The sequence below is a fragment of the Dermacentor variabilis genome, chromosome 1 (assembly GCF_050947875.1).
Source record: "Dermacentor variabilis isolate Ectoservices chromosome 1, ASM5094787v1, whole genome shotgun sequence".
NCBI lineage: Eukaryota > Metazoa > Arthropoda > Arachnida > Ixodida > Ixodidae > Dermacentor > Dermacentor variabilis.
This window is the reverse complement of record NC_134568.1, coordinates 151,059,671-151,084,220: the sequence shown is the minus strand read 5'-3', so window position 1 is coordinate 151,084,220 and position 24,550 is coordinate 151,059,671. Positions and strand designations below refer to the sequence as shown.

The 24,550-nt window shown below is 41.9% G+C and overlaps 1 protein-coding gene across 1 annotated transcript in view; it reads left to right on the top strand.

Moving 5' to 3' along the window:
* Positions 1 to 682: 682 nt before the first annotated feature.
* The window catches only part of Papss (3'-phosphoadenosine 5'-phosphosulfate synthase), a 34,495-nt gene continuing 10,627 nt past the window's right edge, over positions 683 to 24,550 (top strand). Inside the window, exons 1-9 of the mRNA XM_075697658.1 lie at positions 683 to 860; positions 5,239 to 5,350; positions 8,346 to 8,581; positions 9,441 to 9,579; positions 11,588 to 11,706; positions 14,767 to 14,992; positions 15,134 to 15,339; positions 19,711 to 19,842; positions 23,549 to 23,678. Of these exons, the coding sequence (XP_075553773.1) occupies positions 831 to 860; positions 5,239 to 5,350; positions 8,346 to 8,581; positions 9,441 to 9,579; positions 11,588 to 11,706; positions 14,767 to 14,992; positions 15,134 to 15,339; positions 19,711 to 19,842; positions 23,549 to 23,678 (1,330 nt within the window). The 5' untranslated portion in view covers positions 683 to 830. The remainder of the gene's footprint in view (positions 861 to 5,238; positions 5,351 to 8,345; positions 8,582 to 9,440; positions 9,580 to 11,587; positions 11,707 to 14,766; positions 14,993 to 15,133; positions 15,340 to 19,710; positions 19,843 to 23,548; positions 23,679 to 24,550) is intronic.

The following is a 24,550-nucleotide window of genomic DNA, read 5'->3' as shown; positions in this document are numbered from 1 at the left end:
CTAATTTGGTTCCACCTCTCAAACATTATAAAAGGGTCCTACAGAAATCGATAATTGTGTTTCAACCTTTCTAAAGTGCCCGGCAAAAATTCGATTAATCAATTAGTCGATGAAAAACACTGCATCGAAAGCGATTAATTAATTAAAGGCTAAAATGACGATTTATTAATCGTTAACCGAATAAAAAATTTAATCGACCATCTCTAGTCGGACTAGTGTTACGCGTGCCAAAGATTTCCGCATTACTCAGTGCTAAAACTTATAGTTTCATACAACAATTTTTGTAGGAGACTCTATGCTAAAACTGAATCATCCGCATATAATCCGGCAGACAGCAGCGATATGACAGCCTCAAGTGGTCGGCTTTGCTTTTTATATACGCGCGGCCGTATCGCATATATCGCCTTCATCACAGTGTAGATATTAGTGAAATGTCAGACATTTATCAAGCACCAACAACCACGCCTAGAAAATCTTGCCAAGTGCTAAATTTGCGGTCGCAAATGGCACGTATTTGATTTTTCGCTTACGTGTCGCTGCCGTCGGTAACCTTGGCGCCGCCAGCGCCGGGGAGATCGTTGCTATGGGAAGGTGGCGCTGCGGTCTTTTGTTGAACGAGTAGGCAAGTAGTCTTGCGCGCGTTGCATCGTATCTATCCTCAGCTGCTTGTTGTTCGTCGGCGGCGGCACACGTTCGGCGAGCCACCTGCAGTTCACCAGCTTCTCCTGAACAGATGACATTACTGAGTCGCCCGCGCAACTAAAGTCCTGCTACGTGTGCGTGCCGAGAGCAGCTGTGTTTAACTGCCGATTTTGAATAGTAGCCTCATCATGCCGAATATCAGCTGTAACATCGAGACAGTAAGTGCACATATGGATTTATATTGGACACTTCAAGCAAGATCATAAGCAGTTACCTGTCCCCATAATTTTTCTCCTGTATGCGAAGCTAGTGTGATAACACCGTTATTTTTCTAAATGTTAGCAAATGTTTGCGCTGAATAGTTATCTTGCTTATTTATGTGCGGCTTGCGCCCGGGACACTTGAGTGAAGTGTTTTGTTGACAATGTTAACGTCGGTCGGAAATTGGGTATGTCGAGTAGATGCAGTTGCTGGGGCGTGTGCTTGCATTCTCTCGTGAGCACGTCGCTGTTACCTGGGTGGAACAGGCATTTGGGTGGCACTTATTTTTTTTCAGCCAACGAGGACATTACTTTCGCGGCTGGCAATTCCTTGATGGCCTTGCACGGTTAACAGCCGTGACCCAAAAGCGCCGATTGGTCGAGGAAGTTGCGAAAGAGAAACCAACTCTATCGTCCGCACAACTCCTTGGCACCCTCCAGCTTGTGGCGGCTCCTTACTAAATGGAAAATGTGATATGTACTCGCATATTTCGTTGTCGAATGGGGGCGTAGCAGCTGTGTTTCTTTGATCTCTGTAAACAATGTTTTCTACTCATGAGGTAATTGAACAGTTGAAGTTGTATAGTGAATAAGGTTCCTTTTCCCAAGTGATGTGAAATCACAGGAAATTTTATTAGAGCTGCCAAGCAGTCTGTTGTAGTATTCGTTTCAATGCATGTGGTAGTGCACTCGTACTCGCTCCCATCACGTTACTGTCAACCTAGTGCATGTCGGATGCTCACTTGAAACTCGGGTTAATAATATGAATGAAATGCATGCGATCTTGGTTAACTTCGAAAAATTGATACAGTTCGCACAGGAGGCTGGTCGGGCATAGGTAAATAATTTCACCGGTCAAAGACGCTGCACCATCAAAACTAGGTAGTAAGTTTACCAATCCCAGTCAGCTTGAAAAGCATAAAGATTGTAATTTTACTGACTAACGGTTGGTCTTGCAGAAATGTGTGATTTAAAAGAAAAAAGTGCGAAAACATTTTACACGCTCTTATCATAGTGCATAAAACTGCACATCAAAGCTGTTTGTTGTTAGCCCAGTGCTGCATTTACTCAAGTTTGGAGTATAAGAGCTGCTTTTATTTTTGAAATGTCATTAGCAATAATACGAAAATGAATACAAATGTCAGTAGCAATAATACAGAAATAAAACTGCACAATCAGGCACTCAGATCCGCATACCTGATATTTGCCCAGATGTTCACTTTGCAGATCATATAGTGCAAACGGCAGGAATCTAGGATCATATGTAATGCTTCAGTGTATTTATTATTTTGAACTTCTCAGAGCCACAGATGGGGAACGATCCCACAACCTTCGCATCGTTCCCCACCTGCGGCAAGTTGTTTTTTCATCCATTTTCATTTCCATTAATTTATCGTTTCTTGATTTCATTTATTAAGCACAAGTAATTTCCCCTATGTTGTCCTTGGTGTCAGTGTTTGTTGGCTTCTTATGATATGACTAATAAAAATTGGGCTCCTCAGTTACCCCCTTTCTTCTCGTTTGTTAAAACAAGCAATTCCAAATGGCAACATTTAGTGCTCTAAATTTCTACTTGCTACTTTACTATACTTCTATACTCAGGTCAGGTACAGGTCAGTATAATTCTATACTGACCTGCACAGTACCCAGAGGAGTCAGGATACCTCAATTAGAAACAGTAATGAACAGGATACAGAAACTCCTCCTATAACTAGCAATGAGGTCAGGAAGGCCTTGCAAGACATGAAACGAGGAAGAGCGGCAGGAGAAAATGGAATAACAGTCGACTTAATCAAAGATGGAGGAGAGTTAATGCTTGGAAAAGCTGGCAGCTCTCTATACGAAGTGTCTATCGACTGCAAGGGTACCAGAAAACTGGAACAATGCAAGCATTATACTAATCCACAAAAAGGGAGACATTAAAGAATTGAAAAATTATAGGCCCATTAGGTTATTCCCAGTATTATATAAAATATTTACTAAAATAATCTCCAATAGAATAAGGGCAACACTGGACTGTAGCCAACCAAGGAAACAGGCTGGCTTCAGGAAGGGATACTCAACAATGGAATCACATCCATGTCATTAATCAGGTAATCGAGAAATCCGCGGAGTACAATCAGCCTCTCTATATGGCTTTCATAGATTACAAAAAGGCATTTGATTCAGTAGAGATACCAGCAGTCATAGATGCATTAGGTAATGAAGGAGTGCAGACCGCCTACGTAAATATCTTGGGAAAATATCTACAGAGATTCTACAGCTGCCTTAATTCTCCAAAAGTAGGACGATGCCTATAAAGAAAGGGGTCAGACAAGGAGACACAATCTCTCCAATGCTATTCACTGCGTGCTTGGAAAACGTATTCAAACCGGGAAGGCTTAGGAGTAATGACTGAGAGCGAATATCTCGGCAACCTTCGGTTTGCCAATGACCTTGTTCTATTCAGCAACAATGCAGATGAGTTACAACATATGATTGAGGACCTTAACAGAGAGAGTGCAAGAGTGGGGTCGAAGGTTAATATGCAGAAGACAATGATAATCGTGAATAGTTGGGCAAGGGAACGAGAGTTCAGGATCGCCAGTCAGCCTCTAGAGTCTGTGAAGGAGTACGTTTACCTAGGTCAATTGATCACAAGGAACCCTGATCATGACAAGGAAATTCATAGAAGAATAAAAATGGGTTGGATCACATACAGCAGACATTGTCAGCTCCTGACTGGAAGCTTACCATTATCATTGAAAAGAAAGGTGTACAATCAGTGCATTTTACCGGTGCTGAAATATGGGGCAGAGATTTGGAGACTGACAAAGAAGCTTGAGAACAAGTTAAGGACCGCGCAAAGAGCAATGGAATGAAGAATGCTAGGCATAATGTTAAGAGACAGAAAGAGAGAGGTTTGGATCAGAGAGCGAACGGGGATAGCCGATATACTAATTGACATTAAGTGAAAAAAATAATGGAGCTGGGCAGGTCATGTAATGCGCAGGTTAGATAACCGTTGAACCATTATGGTTACAGAATGGGTACCAAGAGGAGGAAAGAACAGTCGAGGACAGCAGGAGACTAGGTGGATCGATGAAATTACGAAATTCGCGGGCGCTAGCTGGAATCTGTTGGCGCAGGACAGATGTAATTGGAGATCACAGGGAGAGGCCTTCATCCTGCAGTGAACATAAAATGGGCTGCTGCTGCTGATGATGATAATGACTTCATTTCTTAAAATTCTTCTGTTGTTTTCGAGGCTTAGTGATTGAAAAAAGTGTTGGCATTGTATATGTTGTTTGGTTAAGCTCGCAGTAGCTATGTGAATTGAGTAGTCTTGGGCATAATGTCTATTAAACTAGCAATAAACATTGCTAGAATATCATTCAAATGATCACTTGATTATTGTTTGTGGCAGTTTTATTTTGTTATCTTTGAAGTTCATCGGTTGTATTAAATGCATGTTGAGTATAACAAGTTGTGTACTGTGTATTTATTGTTTTTTAACTAAAATACGTAACAATATAGTATTGAGCATTCAGCTTTGTACATTCCTTTGCAGCACTGAGTAGCTGCTTGAGTGGTTTGTTTGTGCAGGTCTGGTACTGAGGATCTTCCTCATCCTTAGCAGTAGCCACTATTACCTGTATTACATGAATTTATTAGTGTTGAATTAACAGTGTATATTTAATATGTTATCTGGCACGGTGAGGTTCAAAACATACTTTCAAATACAGAACACTAAGCAACATTACATTAAAGACAGCACATAACTGCAGCGCATGAGTGCAGTGACAGTGATATATAAGAAAAAGTTCAAAAAAATAATACCAAGGAAAGGTACTTAGCATATAGTGGGCAGTAGTGAATAGTTACAAATTAACAGAAACATTCAGAAAAATCTTTTTTGGTGTGCCCAGCAAGAAAAAAAATTAGAAGCTGTGTTTGTGTCTTGAAGCACAGTTAAATCCAACTCAAAGCAGTTCTGACTGATAAAAAGACTTGTTTTGCAAACCAATGGAGCTGGTCCTGTCTTTCTTCTTTTTAATTACGCAAAGCTTTTAGCACTAATATTTGTTTTATTGTTAAATTGACAGCATGCTATAATGAAAAAACAAAGCATAGAATCACTTTTTCCAGCTGTAAGTTGTCATTCCATCATAAATTGGCTGCTACATTGTCTAGTTTCAATCCTCGCTGCACTTTATCTCTGTGCATACAGCACTTTGCTGCGATTATATTGTGCATTTAATTATATTTTGACACACTCCAACAATGTTGTTGCACAAAATGCAGGGCTGGCATGATCACATATAATTTATAACTTTGTCCTGTTTTGTGTCTGCAGAACCACAAGTCCACCAATGTGGTCTTCCAGAAGCACCATGTCAGCCGAGACAAGCGGGGTCAGATCATGGGCCAGAAGGGAGGCTTTCGTGGCTGCACCATCTGGTTTACTGGTATGCCTAGGGGCCATAAGGCACTTGTTGGCTTGCCATTCACCTGCACATGTTGTGAAACATCTAGTCATATGATAGACAAGTAATTTGTCAAAAAGCTGGAAAGAGAGTAGAAAGGGAAGTCATAGGCATAAGTGAGACTTGGAAGGTGACAGGGGTGACTTCTCTTGTCCTGCTCAAGTCCTTTCAAAAGTAGTCAAGCTCTTATGTAGATTTTTTATGGGCCACTTGATAAAGTTTTCTGCTTAGTCTGCTTGCTTTGGAATTTTTGCTGTATTTGTGTTCTTTTAGTGGTATATAAAAAAAACCACTGAAGATGTTAAGGGACTGACAACCAATTTTTATGGTGCCCGTCTTTTAGTGCAGTGGAAAGTTTAACGGTCACAACATATAATAATACAGCATTAATGCTTAAGCCACTTCCAACTTGTGCATTTTGAAGCTCATTATGAAGCAAAGTCTGTCAAGGCATTTAACCAGTAGTAAGTGCACGCTCTGGCAAGTGTGCGCGTGGCCTGACCTGAAGTTTTGCATGGTTCAAAGCTAGTTGAGTATTCAAAACTAGTCTGAATCAGCTAGACTTGACAGCTACAACACCAATAAGCAGGGTGGTCAAAGTTTATTTCCTGCGTGGGTGGCTGCACCAGAGTGTGACCATACCATCGTCGGCTTCTTCCGGAAGTACGTAATTATTCAAATTCGAAAGCAGATTTTCGCTTACTTCAGCCTGTTTATTAAACTGTGTCAATAAATATACACAGTAACAGTAGGAAGTGGTGCATCATTCCAAACACCCTTCTTGATTGATTTTGGCTATTAGCCAATAGCAGCTGCGTATGAGAATCCACTGTATTATGAAATAAAGTTTCCAGAAAAGAGTGAGGAGCAGGCTTCTGTTGAAAAGAGAGTGTTTGAGAGAAAGGTGACTTTTGTTCTGCTTGCGAGATCCACGCACCGCGCATGGCTGCAAAATTTGGCTGAGATGTTCACAGCAGCATATGCTATCCGCTGACAGTTTTTTTGTTTTTTTTTACCAAGCCTGAGGGTTTGTTCAAGGCCCCTTTAGAGTGCACCAATACACACACAAAAGGGAATGTAAAAATCGGACAGGACCGGGTCTGCTTTCTACATTCTACTTTTGTGTACATGCTGGTGTGCTTCAAGACCTGTCGATTATGAGCATAAATCCAAATTACTCAAGGAAATCCTGAGGGATATGCGGCCAGTGTCTGGCCTCTTCTTTTTTTTTTTTTTTTGTCAACCTGCAGCTGTCTCTCTGTGTCTTTCATGAAGTAGCAGCATGCAATTTTTTTCTAGTAGCCCTTCCACTAGTCAAAAAAAGAAACTTGAAAAGTACACAAAATGTTCCATTTGCAAGTGTATTTATACGTTTCTTGCCAAAATACATTTTTTTACCATTTTCACAAGAGAGCACCAGATAATTATAAGAAAAAATTGGGGAGTGTTTTCACTGCATGATGGCTTTTGACCTTATGTCCGTGGTCGCTGTTTAGTCAGCTTACACAAAAACACTGCTTAAACAACATTTCTGATGTAATAAAGTAGAACAACAATGTCTTTGATGTACTTGGAACTTACTTTTATCGCAACAGTTGTCTTTGAACTAGCCACTTCATTTCCACCCAAACCATGAGCTCTGCATTTGTCAGAATTTCATTGGCAACTGATCAGAGTAGGCTTCCAGCTAACAGTGGCTGTCAGAACTCTCTCATTTCATTGCTTCTCAAAATTGCTTCTCGTTTTCATTGCTTTTAAAAAATCCGAAAGTGCAAGTACTGTTCGAAAAGAGTATCGCTTCCTTTAAAAATCTGTGGGCAGTGCTGGAGCAATATGGAAAACAAAACAATTAGAGCCATGACAGCAGAACTTTCCTACTACCATTAACAGTGGCAGCTATTCCCTTGCCTGGCTTTTGCAACGACTTGTTTTTACAACTTCTTGCTGTGAGTTATCACTGGTGACCTTGTCGCTACGGTATGTGCATAGTTCGTATCGAGGCAGGGATGCAGCTTTTGCTGTCTCAAGTGGCACCAAGGTTCTGCTTCAGTGGCCTTTTATACATAAGTGGACACATAGATTTGATTCCATTAAAATCTCTCATCAGTTCTATCGCCTTGAAAACACCCATTCATGCTCCTTTGCTATCTTTGTTTACTATGAAGCTACTGCTAACAATATTTAACATAAAACTCAGTTTTGCAGTAACGGGGAAGTATGCACGTGCAACTAAAATTCTGTATTGGTTTGACTCTGTGCTTTATGACTGTTACACAAGTGCTGAACCTCCATGCATATACATGAGGCAACTACAGTGCTTGTCTAAGGTAGCTTGCTTCATGGTGTGGCATGCAGGCATGTTGAGAGCTGAGACTCCATAACATTCACCACTACGAAAATTTCTTCAGGTGCCACATATAAACCTTCCGGGTGTGGCTAGTTCATCAGACATGGAGCCATGGTCAAGCAAGAAGTGTCCTTACAACTACATGAAAAAAGAAAATACTAATGCTTTGACAAGCTTGTCTCTAAAATGTTTTATGAAAATTGATAAGCTGAACTCTTTGTGCATACTAAAAAGCTAGAAAGAAACTATAGGCGGCAAACGATACAATTGGCATTCTTCTTTTTTTTTTTCTAGTAATGGTACCTAGGAAAATTTCCTCTTGCTGCTGCGTAGGATGTCGTGCTAACATATATTGAAATTCGTGGTTTCCTACTTAACTATTCTATTGCTTCTGTATGGTAGCTGAAGCCTTTCTAGCAAGTAATGAAAAAATGCCTGGGTTCTGTGTCTTGAGAGTATGGATGTCATTTTATTCTGCACTGTGTCCTATTATTTGCTCATTTCATACTGTTCAATAAGCATTACTCATTTTGCATAGGTTCAGTAGCTGCTTGTTGCACCTTAGATTTTTCGTTGTGTTGTTGCAAAGAAAAAAACATTTTTCTTCTGTATGTTTGTGTATGCACACAGGTCTCTCAGGTGCAGGCAAGACAACAGTGTCCTTTGGTGTGGAGGAGTATCTCTGTCTTCATGGGATTCCTGCCTATGCACTTGATGGTGACAACATAAGGCATGGGCTCAACAAGAACCTGGGCTTTTCTTCTCAGGACAGGGAGGAAAACATCCGACGAGTGGCTGAGGTTGCGAAGCTTTTTGCTGACAGTGGTGTCGTGTGTCTCACTAGTTTCATCAGTCCATACGCAAAGGTCAGTGTGCTTGCTGCCCATATTCATGACAGGCACATTTTTTGCAGCATACGGAATTTAGGAATAGAGACAGCGTGAACATAGACTAGATGGTACACAAACACAACACTTTAACCAGCTAGCCAAACTGCCACTGTAGTACTTGTCATATAACTTCACTTCTTAGAAGGCTGCACGGTAATGATTGAAAGCTGTGCTTTATTTTCTAAGGCTGAGATACTTGGCATAAGACTATCTGCACCTGAGTGGCTGCAGCTGAAGATTATTCCTTGGATTTACTGCATTTGCTCGATTCTAAGGTACTCTCGATTGTAGTGCTCCTTATTTTCATAGCTGGAAATGAAAAATGCAACGCCTTTGACTGTTAGCAAGCCAGATTTTCATTGTAGGAGAGAAAGCAATAATTTATCGCATCAGAAGAAAATTTATTGCACCCGAGCCACAGTGGACCGAGCATCATTGGTTGTCGCGATTGGATGCCCCCTTGTCACTATCGGCAACCCATAGCTTCTCATATGAGAGTTCAACACTATCCATGTCATTTGATTTACTGCATTTCTTAAATGTCTTACCAATGATTGCCATGTAACAAACTTAGAGTGGGCACAATCAGATTCACAGCTACGGCTGCAGCAAATGTGCGGATTGCATTGGATTACACCAATTTTGAATGCCACTGCCAATAGCTTTTCAATATTGCAGTTCTTGTTTTGTACTCGATTCTTTTGCACATCATTCTTCAAATAAGTGTTTCAAGACAAAAAGTGCATGTTAGAATTTAGTAAATGCTCTATATGGCCATGTTGTTTTTTTTTTAAGTTAATCTTGAATTTGTAGCTGTGGCTGCTTTCCTTTGCAGGACCGCACTATGGCTAGGGAGATACACGAACAAGCTGGCTTGCTCTTCATTGAGTGCTTTGTGGACACACCGTTGGAAGTATGTGAGAAAAGGGATGTCAAAGGCCTTTACCGGAAAGCTCGCGCAGGACAAATTAAAGGCAAGCTGACGCATCTTGCTGTAGAACAAATTTGACAGTAATTTTAGACTGTGTTGTGGTATTACTAACCTCTTTTGAAAGCAAGAACATGTCTTTTCACTTTGAATTTTCATGCGAATTGGCTGGCTTCTGCACGCTTTTTAAAGGAGAGATTCCAAATTGTTATATGTAGAAGTGAGTGCGACCCTTTGCGGTAGCTTAGCGGCTATGGTGCTGCGCTGCTAAGCACGAGGTCGCAGGATCAAATCCCAGCCGCAGCGGCTGCATTACGTTGGGGCAAAATGCAAGAACACCTGTGTCCCGTGCATTAAGGGCTCGTTAAAGATCCCCTCGTGGTCAAAATTAACTCGGAGCCCCCCACTGCAGTGTGTCTCATAATCAAAATTGTGGTTTTGGCACGTAAAACCCCAGAATTCAGAAGTGTCTTTTGACACAGACATTGACAGACATTGATAGATGCACGCACTGACAGACATTGGTAGATGCACACATTGGCAGACATTGATAGATGCACACACTGGCAGACATTGATAGATGCACACACTGGTAGACAGACGCACGGGGACGCAGACCTCAAAACTGCCAGAAAGGGTGCATGCTTCTAAGAATGTCTCTGCATAATGCAACTGCTCATTCATAAAACTCCAATCCCACAAGCAAGATTGTGCACTGGTATAATTGATCATAATCAGTTCCAGTGCAGTTTTTCCTTTTTTTTTTTCATGACCCTTGGATTAGTAGTGATTATACTGCTTTAATCGCCAAGAGTGGGCTGCTTTCCTAGTAAGTTTTTCTTTTTTTTTTTACTTATAGCTGTCCTTTAAATATTGTGAATGTGTGCTTGATCTTATTCCTTTTTTTTTTAAACATTAGTTTAACACTAGCCACGGAGCAAGAAACCTTTTCGGAGTGAAAACTCCGCTGTTTGCGGCGACCAGAAAAAGGTCACAGGCCCGCGGAGCCACTATCATGCTGGCGGCCTGGAAAGAAATTACCGCTGTTTCGGTTGCCAAGGCAATCGGTCGAGCGTGTTGCTCCCGTTCGGCCGTGCGCGCCTGACTTCTATTGAGGGCACTCTCGCGCGCTTCTTTACCGCTGGTAGCCCGAAGAGCAACTGGTGCTACGCTTCAACCATTTGAGCACAGTAAAAAAAAAAATTGAACACATTCTTTTCCATGATAGCTATAAGATGATTTGTAGCTTCTGGTTGTACGCAGGGCTATTGTTTGAAACCCACGCGATGACTTTGATTGGATGGGTATACATGTAAGCGCTGCTGGCATTCGTCGAAGGCAAACATGCCTTCACGTTCGTCGAGTATGTGACCACGCTGAGTTTCATCTGCTGGAGGAGATTGCGGGCGTCGTACGGTGCAACGTTTATGACTACATGGCAGCCGAGAAGGCAACAAGTGGCTACAACTTGGTCGGTAGAATGAGAGATTGCAATGGAAAGGGTATAAAGCGCTTTATATCGCCTACCACTTCTTGTGCCTTTTGAGCGTACTGTACACGCATTGTGCTCTTTTACCTTAAGGCACAATGGTAGTAATATACAAATACAAATATCAGTGTCCCTTAGGGACAGCAGAAATGCACTGTCAACATGTATTACAAAGAAGGCACGCATAATATAGTTTATACACATTACTTTAAATGAACATTACTTAACCACATACATAAGTCACGCGACAGACACATTCGCACGCACACGGAGGTTCATTCACAAATGTGCATAGTAGCACAAGCACTCATTTAGCACACAGCCTCGATAGCTTTTTTTTTTCTCTTGCAAGACTCACACTGTTCCTGGCTTCGCAGAGGCAGTGTTGTCTGATGCACATAGCGACATAATACTGCAGTATCTTTGCAATGGCCTCATTCTTGTGCTCGTGGGATTTTTTATTTGCTATTTATCTTCTCCATAGACCATGATATAGTGTATAATCTTGCCACTTTAATAGCATGATGCAACCTTTATTAGTTAAGTGATTGCAGTGGTTTTTCAGGTTTCACTGGAATTGATATGCCCTATGAAGCACCTGCCTGCCCAGACCTTTTGATCAAAGCAGGAAAGGACACCATCAAGGACTGTGTGCAACAAGTAGTTGAACTTCTTAGAGAAAGGGTGAGGTACCAGTTTAAACACAGGATTGCCTGTCTGCTAGATTGTATTCGAATCTAATGAATTGTTTGTTGAAAGTTCACGAGCCACTGTGCAAATACCAAGAGCTATAGACAGGCACCATGCCAGTGCTTCTGCAGCACCCATGGTGCTGCAGAACTCATGAGTGAGAACTGTTACTGCAGTCAAACACAGTTAGAATGAAGCCAGGTGCAGTGAATTATTTTGCGTATCAAACACTCAAAACTTATTTAGCGGCATTCATGCAAAATAGATCTATTGAAGTAAGTTAGACTTGGCATATACAGCCGAATTCCATTGATTCTACCCTGACGGGACCGATGAACTTGATAAAATTATCCGGCGAGTCGAATTAAGCACATGCAGCAAAATATGTTGGAACATACCACTGATTCATTTGGCAATATTTGCCCGATTCTAACGCTCCACCAAATAAAATGCAGGCCCACTTTCTATGTATCCAAAGTAGAAAACTAATGTAGTGATAACATTAAAGCTCCTATAAAAAGTAGAAATGTAATGCGCACCCAATTTTTAGCAAAAAAAAAATGGGCAAGGGTCTAATATGTGATGCACAGTGGCAGCTGGTTTCGTAAAGTCAGCTTTGCTGCACGATTTTTAGTCAGTTTCGCCACAGTACAGCCGTGTTATGCAGTAAAGCATGAAAACGCGGTTTTTGGTTCACTTTTTCTAGGAAAGAAAAGGCGCGTGTTAAAATCGGATAAGCACTGTAATCAGACATTGTGAGCTACCATTATTGCTTGGATAATCTTCCTAGGCCAGGCCGAGTGGCCATATGTTCAACACTTTCACTGTTCCCTAAGCTTTGCCGAGGCAGACGCTGTCAGCCAAGGGGTCACCATAGGGGTCAAGCATGCTCATTGGTCAAGTTTGCAATATCTTGTGAAAGCCAGCTTTAGGATATAAATAAAGGAAGTTCAAGCCCATAGAAACACATGGGCATTGGCAGGGACTTTCGGTTGTGATCAAGCTAACTGGAAAATTAATTAACCAGAGTCGAATTAATGGAGGTCTACTGTATTGAGCTCTGAGTGCCTACAATCTGCATCATAAAACTTCCTGTAGTAGCGTTTTCTTTTTTTTTCTTTTTTAAATCATGCAGTTGAGCAGACCTGACATCATGTTCGAACATAACCAGGTAGGGTGCGATATGACACATAACCGATGAAGAGCGATACATCCTACCGGGTTACTCATGATGCTATGAGAGTCGGGTAGCCATGGGTGTTTTAGCACTCTAATGCACTTGTGTTGTATAGTGTGTAACAAACTCATCACAAAAGTTAACTAAAGTTTGTTATACCCAGGTTCGAATATATGTTGAATTTATATATTGAACTATTTTTAATGCATGAACTAGTTTGTTCTAAGCAGATTTGACTTTAGAGCTAGAGCTTTGGAGCACATTTGCACAGAGGCATCAGTGCGTGGCCTCATGACAGCTGTGGTTGCACAGTTAGTAGTCTTCAAGCTTTTTGCAAAGGCTGTACCCCTTGCTTTTGTCTTGGGCATGCCGCACCTGAAAAAAACTAATTGCAAACCTGTTTGCATACTGCAGAGGATAACCTTTGCTGTCTGGTAAACATTAAAGATTTCCTATTGCACTATATTTTGGTTAGCAATTTGTGCAAAATATTCAGAAAGTGAATGCCTTTCTGGTAAACATGGTGCACCACGCATTCAAGGCCAGCACACCTCAATATAGTTGTCGTATGGCACAGTCAGAATCGCAATTATATTTTGTTTTTGCAGAGTAACTCAAGAGGTTCCATAGATGAGCTTTAGACATACAGTTTTTGTGTACTTTTGGAACAGGTTTAGAATTCATGAGTCACTCATGTAAAGAAAACTATAGGACCTTGTTTTGTTCCAAATGAAGGATTCCTTGGCATGCTAAGCTTATAGCTTATTTTGCAACTGGCTGAAGACCCTGCAGTATGACATTGCACTACCCCATTCCATGCCTTGAAGTGTGTCAATATCACAAATGAGCTATGGTCTGAATCGGGTAGACTGTTGCTGACAGTTGGTGGCAACCCTAGAGTGCATCACATGATCTGACAGCAACTTCTTCCTTCCCTCTAGGTTCATGTTGCAAATTCTTACTGCTGTTACTGCTGTTACTGTCGTCTCTTACAATGTCCATCATGGTGCATTGGCTACTATCATCCAGGATATGCTCTGCCATGTTTTTACTACATATGAGCCATGAGCCAAGCATGTGTGCAGCAACAGTGTTCATATCAAGCTATTCCAGTTTGAGAATAAAACTTAGACAATATATGTTTCTATACCATACGTGTTATTTTGATTACACAAAGGGATGAAATTGTGGAAATATATGCTAGCTGTGTATTCTTTCCTGCTTCAGAAAAAAATGTATTCAGTTAACTACTCTTTTGCAAGCGTGACACAGGCTGGCAATACTTATTGGTCAGAAAATAAGGCAAGAAATTATAATGCAGTTGAGCTTGTCTATTTCTGGTTGAAACGTCTGTGTATCTATTATTTCCAGCAGCCTTGACAAAGCAGAGGTTCAAGATTGTTGCATTTGAGACCCACAAACAGTCAAATTTTGTGTGGTGCAGCTGTGTGCTGTATGCACATAGTATCTGCCGCAGGGCCAAAGTTTACACTTTGCATTTAAGCATGTTGTGCATTAGACAGCCTTTGACTTGACAAAGATTGTAGGTCACTGAGTGCCCCTGAAACAAGACATCACATGTGAGGAGCAGTTGTCTCTTTGGGCAGTGCCACCCCTGCAGGGTGCCAAGGGGAAGTACCAATGAATAGTGTTGTGCATTATTCAGTAGTTTTAGTTGGTGCTGATTAAGTTGATATTGATTTTATTAGCTGATGCAGTTTGACATTAGTGAAGAAAACCCCTATACATTGATGCAGGGTTTTCTTGGGTGTTTCCACTGTTCAATACAGACGGTGTTCAGAATAGCTGGATTTTATATATTCAATAGTAGTTTGTAGTTCGCTTCACAATGTGAATGAATGCTGGCTTTCATGCAGGGTGTCATCCCAGGCAGTGTGGTTGACTGTGTCAAGGAACTTCTAGTGAGCCCAGAGCGCCTGCCAGCTGTGATGGAAGAGGCAGCAACGCTTCCCAGTGTGGAGATATCCAAGCTGGACCTACAGTGGCTCCAGGTGTTATCCGAGGGATGGGCCACACCCCTCACCGGTTTCATGCGCGAGGCTGAATTCCTGCAGAGCCAGCACTTTGGCTGCTACCTTGAAGGTGAGAAGCACCTAAGTGTTGAATGATAGCTAAATGAACCAATTCATGGCCTGCCTTCTCGCGTAATTTACATCACTGCAGCTGTAACAAGTGTATGGCTCCCTGGACCATGACTTCTAAGTTGCTTTTTTTTTTTTTAAGGTGGTGTAACCAACCAGTCAATTCCAATTGTACTGCCTGTGACAACAGAGGATAAGGCTCGCCTTGAAAATGAGCCCGCATTTGTACTGAAGCACAACGGCAAGGTGTATGCTATCCTGCGTCAGCCCGAATTCTATCCCCATCGCAAGGAGGAACGCTGCTCAAGACAGTTTGGAACCAGTTGCCGTGGGCACCCTTACATAAGTGTGAGAATCTATCTTGTTCATCTTGTAGCACAAGACTGTGTCTTGCATTCAACATTGTCATAAAGGGACTTTTGCGCTCCTGGAATGGCTTCATCATTTAATTCTAGATTGCTTCAATTACATGGAATAATGTGGCAGTTAAAGGATTAGGGAAACTAAGGGATTCCTTAAAAGACTGGGGAAAAGGAAGAGAGGTCCAGAGTCGTTTAAAACTATTAAAGTATGAAACAAAGGGGGAAAGTTGCGTGGATTGAAAGAGGAGATTGATTTTAGTTACTGTTTACTATGCATGTAAAGGAAGAAAAAGTGAAAGAATTGTGCAGATCCAACACATGCATTGCAGTCTCTATGTAACCAAGATTTCATGAACTGGTAATTAAATGCTGTAAGACTGTTCATCTTCTACACTGCGTTTTGCAGCATAGCGATTATGTGCCTGCCCGACAAATTTCCAAGACTCTAAGATCACGCGAACCACACGACCACAGATTATACTGCCTCAAAGGTTGACCCAGTGTACCATTTCACTATCTCCAGAACCAGGCCACTTGGCAAGAAACAAACCAAGCAGACATGATAAACTCTGAGGAACAGGGCATAGAAAGCTTCATTTTAATAAACGAATTATCGACTTGAAGGCATATATTAATTGCAGTGAGGATATTTAGGTACCATTTGTTGTTTTATTGTGTAATTCTGTAGAGAACAGAGCCAGCCACAGGCACATCTGTAGGGGTAGGACAGATGGCTATGTATAAGCCCATTTATTATAAGTGCTTTCCTGTGAGTGAGCTATTCAGCAATGCAGCAGCACTGAGCAGCTACTGTTGGCAAAGTCCAGAAGGGTTTGCAAAGATGCTGCACTTTTAAAAAAAGGAGGGGGGGGGGGCTCAATTTGCAACCTCTGTGTGTTGAATGTGGCACTTTGCTGATTGAGCTGTGGCACTAGCTGCCTTCCCAATTTTTCTTGACTAATAGAGCACAGTTATGACATCAGTTTTTGTCCTAGGGCTGGAGGTATCTCATTGAGGTAAAGGTCGGTATCCATTTCTTACAGCACTTTCAATCTGAGAAGCTTTTCGAACCTACTACATTCGAATCTCGATAATTCGAAGGGGCCTGAAAAATTTGTTCTAATTAAATGGAGTTCAAATCGAAAAAATCGCATTGAATGGAGGACTTGCGTACAGCGCTGCATTAGGTGGCACATATTCACTGAGCTAGTACATGAGTGAGGAGTTCTGAAAGTGCGGCTTCATGGCAGCGTGGCACAGGCTGCCACGAAGCCACACTCCTAGGCAAAATTTTTTTTGCTGTGAAGGCTGTACCTCAAGGCAAAATTCGCACATAACTTGCACCCCGACTTTACCGTTCAAATTAAAAAAGCTTTGGTGTGGGTTCTACGTGCCAAAATATGGTACTCGCAATGGGAGCAGCAGTTGTGGCACAGCTGCCAGGTCGGAAGTGCCGTGGCATTAGTTGATGCGCCACTGAGAACGCTGTCGGCAGCGTGGTATGTCAGAATTAACCGTTGCAAACACCTAATGCATTCAAATTGCCGGGCATTTTAACACATTGAAATACCAAAAATTTTGACAGGACCACAGCATCAATTTGAATTCAACAGGTTTGAATTAACGAGATTCTTCTGTAACTTTGTCTGTAACAATGTATGCCACCTTATCTATTTCTACACATAGATGCTCCTTAAAGCAGAGGAGAGTAGAACTACTATCACAGTTCAATCAGCAGAGCCCTGCATGCAGCAGTAAATGTTTGTTTTACAGAATCACTTTATTGTAAGTGTATTATTTGAAGCTTATCGTGTTCCCACGTTAAAATGAATCTCGTATAACTTCTACACTTTTAACGAAATGCCACATATAAGTCAGTTTTCTGTCCTAGTGAATGTTACAAAGGTTTACTGTATCGAGGTTGTGGGTTCTGACCACACCAGTGGTCACCAGCACAGCTGAAATTGGGGCTCCTTTCAGGCAGTAGAATTCAGTTATGCTTTTCCCGAGTTTAGTAGTTTGGCCTCCATCGATTTAATTTTAATTTTAAAATTGTTGCTGTGTTGTTCCACAAGCTTTTCTTTTTATATGAAACATGTTCCTTTCTGTGGAAACGCAAGTTCATCAGTACGCTGGAGTATTGCTTATTTGAAGTGTGGCCACAGGTGTATTGCCTCAATAGAGCTGGAGTTGAAACTCCTGTTTGTGTCATGCTGCCACTATGTTGACCTCGGTTGCATAAATGCAGTTTCGTAGGCAAAGCTTAATTAGATATACAGCATTTGAGTGTGTTTTCAAGATATGTTCTGGAGAAAATGAATTTCCTGTAATGCAGTGATGGTTTCAGTGTTGCACTTAAAGTACTTAAAGTGTAATTGATGTGCACATTTGTGAAAGCATGCAAGAGAAATTTGATGAATTGCTTATACCCTTGCTGAAGCATGTCTTATGTGTTGAATCTTTATCTTAAAGGGTCCCTGAAATGGTGTGGACAAATTTTGTGGACGCATAGGGTACAGCTACAGTAAAACATTCACGCCGCAATTTGTGTAAAGCATCTCGTATTAGGAGAGCTGCGGACGATTACAAGTTGCCCTCCTCCATAGCCATGCTTTTTCGCCTCGACTCGTTTGACGAGTGATCAGCTCTGCCTTCACTGGCTTTGTGTTATGACGGGATGTCATGCTGTCTACTTCCGGTTGTCTTGGAGCCAACGCGTAAAGCCTTTCTCCAAGCTTTCCGCCAGCCGCCTGGCAGTCGATCCCAAGCAAGAGCTATCGAAGCAACGTGCGTTGCGAGCATTCTGTCGCAGTGCTGAGCGTGTCCATTATTCTAGTGACCACAGGCGAGCTGGGCGTTTTGATGGATGGATGGAGGTGTAAACTGAAGCCCCTCCATTTAACTGTGGCTGAGATGAAGGAACTTTAGCGTAGATGCACTAGATGTACATGAGCGGCCTGACCAGTCTGCTTGGTTCAGCCACCTGGTGGCGCAAAGCTTAACCAGCCAAACAGAGAGCTAATATTGCTGTAACAAAGTGTAAAACTTTTTAGACATTTAGAAAAACAATGTGCTCACGCTTACACTCCTGCCAAAAATTTACACCAGTAGCAAAGTAGAATACATTTTGTTACTGCTATATTAGTTCTGTGTTTGGTTGAGCTATCCTCCAAGTGGCTGCACTTTACAGGCCGTTCACATTTGCTGCTCCGCTCATTACGTACAGCACCAAGGCCCAGTCCACTTGCACTTGCGTTTACCTGAATACCAGACACTCGAAACACTATTGTGGTATATAGTAATCCTTTGGTGTGAAGTGACGGCCGCAAATGCCTAGATGCTGGTGCTGATCAAGTATAGACAAACAGCACTGCAGCCACTCCGTTCGCATGTTTGCCTTGCAGAGGGACACAATGTTGCTGATCGCTACATTTGCAGCCCACAACGCAAGGGTGAACCATTAATTAAGGGGAAATGGGACATCCACCCAATTGTAGCAATCGCTACAAAGGAAACCGATACGGATTCCTCAAAAGAAAAGCCTAGCAGTTGAAGAAAAATTCGTCCTGGTCCGGGACTCGAACCCGGGACCACCGCCTCTCCGGGGCAGCCGCTCTACCATCTGAGCTAACCATGCGGCTAGCAGATGGCAGAGCGAAGTCGAATTTGTCAACGACTCGAAGCAAAGGCAAGAGTTTGGCGAAATAGTTCTGCGAAAACCCGCAAGGTTTCTTTTGTAGTGATTGCTACGATTGGGTGGATGTCATATTTCCCCTTAATTAACAACTTCTCTCCACTTTGCCGATTTTTGCGGAACTATTTCATCAAGGGTGAACCATGGTTCTCGCGAAAAGACAGATTCCAACCAACACATACTGCGCAGCTCGCGTCAACACTGAGCAAGTTGTAACATAAGCAGACAACACTTGCTGTGTGCTTGAGTGTAGTGATAAATTGTTCTTGTGCATTCTCTTTGTTACTTTCTTTTTTATGGAAACAAATTAAGTAAGATTCCAACTATTACGAACAACATTTGTTCATAAACTTGGAAAAATTAACGATGATGCAACCTGGGAAGCCAATCGTATAGTTCGGCCTACTGGCATCATATGGTCACCTCGCGTCGCTTGGTTAGGGGTGGCTGAAAATTCAGGCGAATGGTGTGCTGCAATCAGTAGTGATGTACATTTTCAAAACTTTGCAGCAAGTTACACACTTTACACGGAGTGCTTAAATTCATCCCTAATGACTCAGTATATTTGTACAATCATCAAGATCATTTCAGGGTCCCTTTAATGCTACCAACTACAGTTAGCCCCTCGTGACTTCTTTTTTTCTTTCTGTCTTTTCTTTTTAGATGATTTACGAAAGTGGTGACTGGCTTGTTGGAGGTGACCTTGAGGTTCTAGAGCGAATTCGCTGGAATGACGGACTTGATGAATACAGGCTCACACCAAAAGAGCTCAGAAAAGCATTCTCCAAGCTTGGGGTATGTACTGTTCATTTTGCATGGCTCTACAGCTTGACAACGGTTTAAAGCTCTCCATAAATGAAGCAGTTTCATTTGTCTAGGGAAGTATTGCTATTTCATGCTTACTCAGAGGAGCCCTAAAATACCCTTATTGATAACCCTTTTCTGTACTTCAGTCCTTAGTAGCCTTTCTACCACAGATCTGTGTACAAAGCATAGGTTTGCATTATTGAACATGAGAGACACTTTCGAAGTGCTGATGATCAGTTTGAATTATCTACTATGCCTCTTGAATACTGGTAGCCAGTGCTAATGGACCTGCACTTAGCCATGCTATATACCATGGTCTTGCGTTCATTAGCAGCTGGGAGAGCCACAGGCCTAAAGTCCCAGCAAATAACTGTACATGGCTAAATTTTCACAGATCTGCTTTTGAAGACTGCTTACGGTACAAATAATTGCTCCCGCAAACAATTCTCACATTGCATTCTATTCTGCGCCACTGTTGCAAAATTAGGTGCTGTGAATGGTCAGTTACACAAGGCAGAAAAATCCCTCAAGCTTGTGAATAAGAACTCGTTCAGAGTATTCAGACAACTGCTTCTTGCTTTTGTGCAGAAACAAGAGGTTTAAAAATAGTGCCATCCAGAAGCACCTTGCCACAATTCAATAATTCCACACTTTTGTTTTTTAAAGAAAGGAAGAGAATGGAAGAGACATTCCTGGTCCCTTCCTCTTCTTTCTTAAAAGCTCTGTAAATATTTTATCGTGGCAAGTTTCCTACTAGTCTAGCTTTCAGCATTAGCTTGCCATGATTGTTGCAAAACTGAGACTCTGTGTAAATAATTATAACTGTTGCATTGGGAGGGGCATTGTTGGATGGGAGCACTGAAAGCAATGCATTCTGTTATGTGGCATCTATGATGTTATACACGATACTTATTTATCCACTTAATTTTCAATTTTCACACAAAGCTGTGAATTTAGCACTTATGTGGAGCAAATTATGTGGAAGGTAACAAATATTGTGTTAGCTGTGTAGTAAAGAAAGTGGCATTTAAACATTTTTTTTTTTTCTAATTTTTGATTGACACTTAATGTTCGTACTTGCTTGAGTAGCAGTACTTCTGCTATTTCTGCCCACTGTGTTCCCTGTGTGAAAGGATTTCATCATAAAGAAGATATGATGCAGTACCTAGTGCCCAGTGAAGCTGAGTTGTGAAACAGCACTCTCACTGAGGAATCAACCTGCTAAAGGTTATTTGGGAAAGGTGCAAAATTTACTGCAGATTTGTAGCTATTTGCCTTGTAAATATGTTCCCAGTGGATTTTGGTTCTGTGGAATTAAATACCTTGGTTGAAAAAATGAAGCATGAAGTAAGTAAATCTCATTGTCACATTCTATGCCATTATGATTGTTAGTTTCAGAGAAGCCTTCCTTTTGTTTATGCTGTTAAGTGCTTGTTAGTGTGTGTTAGTGTGTGTTCCCCCCTTCAGCTTAACTTCCTACTTTCCTGTAATATACCATTAAAGGATTAGCGAAGGTGACTGAGCATAATAAATACAAGGCGAGTTCCCATTGGCAAAGGCAAGACAGAAACTAGAGAAAATTTGGAATTTGGTGTAGTCGAACCTCAATATAATGAAGTTGTACTTGCAGCGAAAAACTTCGTTAACTCGCCAGCACTGCGCATGCTGTGCAAATGGCGCCAAGAGCAATGCATCGACATGGCTCGAGGCATCCAAGATTTGCATTTGCTGCATCGCACGGTGCCATAAATCTTGGATGCCATGACTGACTGCGTATAGTGCCCGTAGCCGGCGTCCACAAATTAAACACAAAAGTGCATGATAGGAATATTTGTCCTGAAAAAGAAAGTCAACTTTGCCAGAAAGGCAGGTCATTTATGGTGATAGCAAAGAGACAACTGCAGTAAAACCTCATTAATACGTAACCGCTTAATAAGTAATTCCACATTAAGTATAGTCATGATGAATCCCCCGCCCTGTCAGTGTTGAACCTAATGTATTGGCTGACCGCTTAAGCCGTAGTTGCTTAACTCATGCCAAACGATTAGTGCGTAGTATTTACTTCATTTTTTGGTCTGTACAAGCATGGAATTGGTGAAATGTCATATACGTAGACCATGGACAGCGAAATTGTGGCAAACGAACCTTTCCTGGATTGCAGTCACCATCGATAGTTACGTCAAAACATGGTAGCCATGACACGTTTCCTGCTCTCGTAGATCCTAGTACTTCCGCGTCGTCGTCATGGATGACGATGTGGATGATGACCCTTCGTTATCCAATGTGGCTAGTGCTTTGACCGTCATGAGGGCGTTCGCAGAGAAGTGGGGCCTGATGGAGAAAATGGCTCGCAGCCTTCCTGAGTTTGAGGATGCCGTCGTCGCTGCTAGGCCACCACGAGGGCAAAGGAAAATTGGATTTTTTGCTGCATGCTCACAAATAAAACTTGTCTGCATGTGTGTTCGAGTTAGAATTAACTCGTATTTTTGACCTGTAAGTCTATAGCCACTCTTCTGCCATTGTGAGCTAATTAGTACATCGCTTAGTGCATACCTGATCCACATTCCCCGCCAATTATGTAGTAATGAGGTTTTACTGTACACAAAGTGAGGTTCGTAGTTTCATTGGTGTCACGCGCACTGAGGCAAACATTAACAGCTCTTACTTGATGACCACAGACTTGCTGTCACAATGCAAGCGAGCACTTTGCACTGTGTCTCGGAAACATGAGAATATGCGACCGTCAACTCTAGACACGCAGGAACTCGATGTGCATCAAAGCACTAAACGTCTCGGCTCGCCCTTTGCACTTGCCGCAGTACAGCAAGTGCAAAGTGCAAGATGCGGCACGTAGCCCACACATGGGCGTGCGCACCAGGAGAAGGCAGATAGGCACGCCTTACTGCCCACCCCCCTCCTGCACATGTGCTTGATCATATTATTGTGCGTTCACTCCCCATTCATCCTCCTTGTGCAAAAGAAATCATTGGCCCTCGTGTTTCGCCAAGCGCTGCAAGCTGCTGCGGGCTCTGCAGCGTCGGCAAGTTGTTTGCCAACGCGACGAATGGTGCTGTGGCGTTTCCTGCCTACTGCATTCCAGAGCACATTCTTTCATGGCGTTCTTTTTTTTTTTTTTCACTCAAATTTTTCATGCGGAAGGATGCTTGAAATATCTTTTGCCTTGGCCGCCATTTTTATAGTTTTTGCTAGGTTTACTAGCCATAAAGTCATTCATTTTAAACAGCACCAAAAAAAAACACTGACAAGGAAGAGCACAGGACCTGCGCTGACTGCCAACATCCTTGTTGCAGCCCGCACAAATATATACTACTTGCAACAGACTGAAAGAGAGAAAGGAAGGGAGGGAAGGCTGTTTAAAATGAATGACCCATACCAATTAGCTCACACCGAAACCCTTCTAGTCATACAGGAGTACATGCTTGAAATGTCTGAAAGCTTTGTTAAATTGGTGTCGCAAAATTACGTCCTTAAATTGCAAAAAAAATATATACGGTTTTCAATAAAACTAAGATCGAGAAATGGAAATAGTTTGTTATACCGCGAATTTCGTTAAATCTAAGTTTGTCATATTGAGGGTTTGACTGTACACTACTCCTCATACCGAATTGCAAGTGCAGAAATTTCTATGCACAAGCAACTTGTGTGTCGAACAAAATCTCAATTTATTTCACAGGCAGATGCAGTGTTTGCATTTCAACTGAGGAACCCTGTTCATAATGGCCATGCATTGCTCATGCAAGACACAAGAAAACATTTGACAGAGAAGGGTTACAAGAAGCCAGTGTTGTTGCTTCATCCACTTGGTGAGTAGCTAGGGGAAGGAAAAGGAAGGCTGCTTTAACCCAGTTCTAATCCACTTTTCTTTTTTTTTTTGATGGAGTTGCGTGTGTATTACATTCACACAGTAAACTGAAACTGCATTAACAGCATTATTTTTTCTTTTTGTCGTTCGATCATTCTGAACTGTGCATTCAACAATTCAGCATTTTGGATGCAGTAATGAAACAAATGAGAGCCAGCGAAGCAGCTGCCGCCTTGTCACTTGCAAAGCCTCGCATCTGTTCTTTATTGATTTGGAGTGCACATCCAGCCGGAGGAGAATGTGCCTAGCATTGGCACAAACAAGGTGTTGTACTGGCAAATGGCACAATGCATTTTGCTCACCGGTTACACATAGGTCATTATCACAAAGACTGCCAAAATGCCTGTAAAGTGCACAAAATTCATAAAACTGCAAAATAGTTCACTAAATCGGGGGAAATGAAGCATGGTGGTTTATGGAAGCCTTCCAAGGGAATAGAAAAATTTCTTACTGGATGCATGAGGTATTTGAGGACATACTGACGATTTCAAGGATAGCTGCAGTATTTGAGTCAATCATTGAAAAATATCCATTCCAAGTTTTTTTTACATTGTTTCTTTTACTACCGTTTTCAAGGGCTGTTCAATAAAACCATTTTCACCCTCAATTATTGACTGATTTTGGCTTCGATAATGGGTGCATGCTTGGATAGCATAGTGGATGTTAATGTTGGGCAGTGCTTCCACGATAGCAACATTTAGCGAGTTTTTAACATTGCGTGACTGCTTGTTAGTCTCCCTCTCAGTGTTATGGCTCATACATAACAGCATAGCAGGTTTATGTTGAGAATTAGAGACGCCACATTGAGGGTGG